Here is a 5,887-nt window from a genome sequence, read left to right on the forward strand (position 1 = left end):
GCTTGCATCTTGTAAGTTTAATATCAGAGGTGCTAATGGTTTGGCTTTGGGGTGGAGATGTGGGACTAGCCTGGTGTGTTGTGACACCAGGATAACCTGTCATGAGAGCAGAGTTTCTGGGGGTACCTTTTCTCCCAGACAGATGCAGTGAGGAAGAGAAACCGTCATCAGCCCTTGAGAGGTTTTTCCTTGAAGCTAAATTTGGTTCTAGTGAAACTTCTATCACTTTTCTGCTTAATTAAACCTCTTTTTTTTCTAGAGGGGGCTCAGAAGAGGTTTCTATCCAAGTGCCAAAAACCAGAGGGAGCCGTTCTTGTGGAAACTGGAGCCCAGTAGGGGAAATAGCAGAGGTCTTACAGCAAAGCTGCCCCGTCCCTTCCTGCAGCCCCTCTGTGCAGGATGGGGAAGCAAACATCCGGGATTTATCCAAACCACCAAGTATTTGTAGCTGACTCATGACTGTGTGTGATTCAATTTTTTTTTTTTTTTCCTAGCCCTTCCACTATTGTCTTCCTATTTTGTAATGCAAGATACAGGGGCTGATGGGGGTGATGAGGAATTGTCTGTCTTCAGGGTGCTTTTTTGTTGGTGGTTTGGTTGTTTGGTTTGGTTTGGGTTTTTTTGTCTGACCCTGTGGCTGCAGTTTGGCTTCTTTTCTGGAGCATTTGAGTTTAAACAAGGGATTCTGGGATGATGCTGGTACAATGAGAGATGCACTGATGCTCTGAGCAGTTATGATACTGCTGACTTGGGGTCTTGCTGCTTTGGCAGAGCCAGGGGTGTGGTGAGCTCTGGGTCACCTCTTGCTTCCCTTCTTCACTGACTTCTCCAACACCACTCTTATTACTCCAACCTATATAGACAAGGAGCTGCTTGGACCTCCAGAGCAGGGCAGCTGCTTTGTCCTCAGCAGAGATCCTCCATCCATGGGCCAGTGCTGATGACAGGTTTTATCAAGTGGAATGTCTGAGGGCTGACAGGCTGTCTCCGAGACACGGGATTAGGTTTTTTGGAAACTCACTGGTGACTGGGATCTCTTAAGCTTCTACTTCATCATAGAGCTTCAATGAACTTCTGCCACCCTTAAGCCACCTGTCTAGGTTTGCATAGTTTGTCATAATAAAACTCAGCAACATTCCAATTGCTTCCAATAATTTTTGAAAATTTTTGTGTATTACAATTGTATATCCTGGGCCTGTGGTTATCCAATTGAAATGTAGGAGTTTAAAAAGACACATCAAGCAGTATTTATTCTTATGGACATCAAGAATCTCCAAGTCTCTGAGACAGTGCACTAAAACAACAGTCCAGTTAATTATTAGTGTATTGCAGTGAGAGCCCCAAAGCATCCCAGTAGTTATGGAGCTGCTGCCAGTGTGAGATGAGGTCACTCTGGTTATCCTCGCCAGCTGTTTGTTTTGTTGAACCACAGTGATTTCTCCAAGTTACTGAAGTTGATGTCATTGGAAGTGATGTGACATTTTTGCACACATATAGAATAAGTGTTAAAAAAATGCTGGGAGCTGGCTGGGGAGTTGAATTAAACTGGCTTGATGGAACTTAATCTGTAAAGCAAATGAGTCATCAGGCATAAATGGCTTTACCATAAATGTCAGACAGATTCTTACTGGTCCTGACAGTTAGCACTTACACCTGTTTGGTGGAGCAAATAAAAGCCTCACAATTCAGTCATTTTCATAAATGTGCTGTCCTGCCTCTTCCTCTTAATGAAAAGCTCTAAGAATAAAGTTTAAAATGTGATTTATTCCCCTTTTAAAAAAACTAGCTCTTCTGATGGATGAAATATTGGTTATTTTCAGGCAAAAACTGACCTTTTTTTCTTCACTTCAATTTTTTTTTTTTTTGGTCAAACCAGGAAAGCACAACTGTGCCTTGCCTCTGCATCCTGAGAAGTACCCCAGTTACTGGCGCACTTGAGTCCTGTATGCCCAGATGTGCCCAACTAGTTCACGTGTCAAAAGAGGAGTTTACCCACTGTCTGCATGGGTGGCTGGGGCTGGAGGACACTCTGCTGGTGACTTCTTCATTGAAGAAGTACCAGTGTGTTACTGACTTGCTCCCTGACTTAGATACTTCTTTATTTGATAGTAAGTCTTAAAAACCTAAAGGATTTGGCTGGTAAAGTCTTTAAACAACTCTCTTAGTGTAATTTAAGTTTTTCTCTCTTACAAAGGCTTCATGGAAAATCTATAGCTGTTGCATGTATGTGGAGAGAGGAGGCTGGAAATTAATAGTATCTTCATTATCTCTGCTCTTGCTGAAAAAACAGATGCTGACATAGGAAGGAGAGAGGCTTTAGGTGTTTTGTGTAACCATAACAGTGAAACAAATAGACACTTGAGCGAGGAAAGGGAGCGGAGCTGGCTGCTGCCTTTGTCAGCCTATGCTGGGGATGGGGGCAGCTATCTCTTGGTGAAATTTATTAGCGGCAACACACTTGAGAGGACACAAAAAGCTTGTGAACCTCCCAGCATGGTTTGCTCTATTTAAAAGTCGGCTTTTTAAATCAAAGAAATGGGGCTCTTGACAGCAGAGCTTTGTGCATCTTTTGTGAAGTTCAGATAGTGGGGCTTTTTTATTACAGGCTAAATTAGCCTATTTTATTGTTTTGCCCTGAGGAATGAGGTCATTTGACTGGGAATCTTGCTAACAAGGTTTTACTCCTCTCTGTTTTTTTACAAGTGTTAATATGGGGTATCCACCAGTGCCGTGCACTTGCTGTTAATGAAACAAAGATGAATGGTCTAGCCAACCCTATGAGCTCTCCTTCTTCCACCACCACTGAGCTCCTCAACCCATGGCAGTGTATTTGAGCTCAGATGATCCCTGGGGCTTTAATTTCTCTAAAATCCAGTGCGTTGGTTTTCCTTCTGAAGTTGCACACTGCTGCTGGAACAACAAGATAAGGATCAACTTTGCTGGGCAGGGTGATTGATTTGATTTGAAAAGGAAATGGGAAAATGTTGAATGATGCTCATGAAGCATGGTGAGGTCTGAAGAAGCTGTCTGACACGGCTTGTGCTTTTTCCTGGCACCTTTCACATACCAAATTTATTCAGTTATGCACCGATTTTCTCAGGTTCTTGACCCAGAACTAGCAGGAAGCTTCCTTCGTTCATTTTCCCCTGCTCACTCATCAGTAACCACTGGGCCAACACTGTCCTTTGGTGTGTTGAATGAGGTTGGGGTTTCTGCCATGGCCGCAAGACTGGAGCCTCTGGCTCTTGGGATTTGCAGGGGATGTCTTTCCATGTATTCAAAGGTGCTGTCAATGCCTTGAGCCATCAGACCCAGAGGATACTCAGCTACTGTTGTGCTGAAGGGAAGCAGGGTGGGATCAAGCCAGGATTTCTCCCCATTCATAGCTCAGGAGCTGCCATCAGCTGAGACTAAAAACAAACTCAGGTTTAGCAAATTCTCTTCTGCTTAACCTTTTGCACTGTGCTTAGCCAACATGCCTTTCTTTGCTTTATCTCTTCCTTGAGGAAACACAGTTATAGTCCTGGTCACTTATAGGATGCAGACTATCAGCTCTCCTTGAGGTGTAAATCCAACCTTATCAGGGAGAAAAAGCTTTCAGCCTTCCTTCCTTGCCTCTTGGAGACAAGTAGCAAATCTGCTCTTGTGGCTGTTTTATTTCAGTTTTTCCTAACAGTGCTGGACACTCCCCATAACCCTGTGGAAACCAGGGAGCTTTAACCACCTAAGTGAGAGAAGAGTGTAAATGGCTTAACTCAGGTGTCATGAGAGGCAGGTGTGATTGAGGTCCTGTGTGCAGAAATAGCAGCTGGAAGGATCTTCATATCATTAACTTGAAGCAAATTGCCTTGGCCAGGTTGGACATCCTCCACTGGAGCGAGCTCCAAAGGGGCAGCCTGTTTGGTTGCTCTGAACTGCCTTTGAAAACAGGGATTATAATATATGGTGAGAGTGACCCCGTAATGCCCCCAGCTCCATCAAGTCTCTGCTCAGGGCTGGGCAATGTCCTCTAGGTCACACCATGGCTGAGCTACCCATGCAGGTCACATTGTCAGGTGGTGGCCAGAGCTGGTTGGAAATGGAAAATGTTCTATGAGGCAAAAACTTGGTGATTTCTGTTTTCCCAATATTGCATCCCTGCTTTTGGTGGTTATGTTGAAAAAGAAAAAAACAGAATAGTCATGACAGAGTTGCTCAATGGATTTATCAAAAAAAAAAAAAAAGGGGGGGCCGGGGGGAGGAGGAAGAAGAGGAAAGACTGTTGCTCTTTCTGAAAATAGAAAATTGAAAACCACTTTTCAGACATTTCTGTTAATTTTGTAAAGGTTAGTCACAGGAAACAATGGCTATAAGCTTAAACCAACGCTCAATTTTAAGGTAACTTGCCTAGCATCTGAAAGGTGCTGCAGAGAGGGATATGACAATCTGGAAATCAAGGGGGGAAAACCCAGGCGGCTGTAACATGCCCCTGCCCCTTGGAGCTGGGCAGGATGCAGTCAGGTCTGCATGGACCTTTTAACCTTCTTTCCCAGTAGATCTCTGCCAAAAATAGAAACGGAGATATTTTGTTGTTTTTTTGGCCTTTTTTTAAGCACTGAAAGGGTTCTCAGGCACTGGAATGGGCTGCCTAGGGAGGTGGTGGAGTCACCATCCTTGGAGGTATTTAAAAGAGGGGTAGAGGAAGTGCTCAGAGTTATGGTTTAGTAGTGGACAGGTAAGATTGGACTTGATGGTCTCAAAGGTCTTTTCCAACCAAACAGTTCTATGATTCTATAAGTGGCTGCTTGACCCAACCCTGGACACATGGCAGGTTTTTACTGGGCTCATCTCAGGTGATGTACCCACATCAGGGAGGTGACCAACTGTTCTGCTTTTCATTTCTTGGTGGTGTTTTATACCCCCTGACCATGGTCTCAGGTTGGTGGCTCCACCATCCATCCCGGTGACACTCCATGTTTTCTTCCTGTAGGGTGATATCCAGCAGCTCCTCATCGTAGCAGACCCCCGAGCAGCCCACGATTACTGTGAACACTACAGCCCTGACTGCGACACCGCCATCCCCGACTCCCCCCAGTCCCAGGACCCCAACCAGGATGAATACGTAAGTCTCTTGCAGGGTTTGGGGATGCTTTTGGGGCAAGAGCATCCAGCTCTCTGTTGCTGTTGCAAACGCATTCAGCTTCTTCCTCCCATTCAGCTTCTCTGCGACTCGTCTGTAGGGGCTGAGCTTGGTTTTAGGATTTGCAGGTTCTGGTCTTGGCTCTTGCCCTTGGGAGTTTCCTTTTCTTTCTGTGACCCTCCCATGTCCAGAGACTGAAATGAATATTCACTTGGAGCTTAGAAACTTGCAACAGAGACAACCTAAGCAGAGTGTGAAATACTGACCTTCTGCTGCGGGTCGAATTCTGTCCAAAACAGGCACCTGTTTCTAAATTCCAAATTTTACTGTTGAACTTGTGAAAAGATTAAGCAGTTATTTTTAATATTCTTTGAAGCAGCAGGTGTTAAAGGAGGGGGAAACATTTTTACTCATGTATTTGCCATTTGAACTTAATTTTGGCAGAAACACTCCTAACTCATCTGTACAAGCTGCCGTGTACAATATTTTTGCTGCAGTTAGCTTCAGATCTTTTCTTTAAAAAAGAAAAAAAAAAGACTGATACAGGATACCTTTTTATTTCTGTTGCTCAATTGGAAATGTCTGCGTGTGGCTGATTTCCAGAAAAGCATCACCTGAATTTTACACATTTATCAGAGGTCTCGGGCTCAGCTCACAGCAATTAGTGTCTGGCATCCTCAACCACTTCTCAGTGTCTTGGCTGCTCTTTTGGTCTGATTTGCCGGTCCATACACTCTTGCTTTCAGCTGGTCTTGGATCTGCAGCCTC

The 5,887-nt window shown here is 44.4% G+C and overlaps 1 protein-coding gene across 1 annotated transcript in view; it reads left to right on the forward strand.

The window, feature by feature from the left end:
- The window catches only part of LOC104523499 (collagen alpha-1(V) chain-like), a gene marked incomplete at both ends in the record, with an annotated part of 85,401 nt that overhangs the window by 24,929 nt on the left and 54,585 nt on the right, over window positions 1-5,887 (forward strand). Inside the window, one exon of the mRNA XM_010166133.1 lies at window positions 4,970-5,101. Coding sequence (XP_010164435.1) covers window positions 4,970-5,101 — 132 coding nt within the window. The remainder of the gene's footprint in view (window positions 1-4,969; window positions 5,102-5,887) is intronic.

The sequence above is a fragment of the Antrostomus carolinensis genome, unplaced genomic scaffold (genome assembly GCF_000700745.2).
Source record: "Antrostomus carolinensis isolate BGI_N321 unplaced genomic scaffold, ASM70074v2 scaffold6030, whole genome shotgun sequence".
NCBI lineage: Eukaryota > Metazoa > Chordata > Aves > Caprimulgiformes > Caprimulgidae > Antrostomus > Antrostomus carolinensis.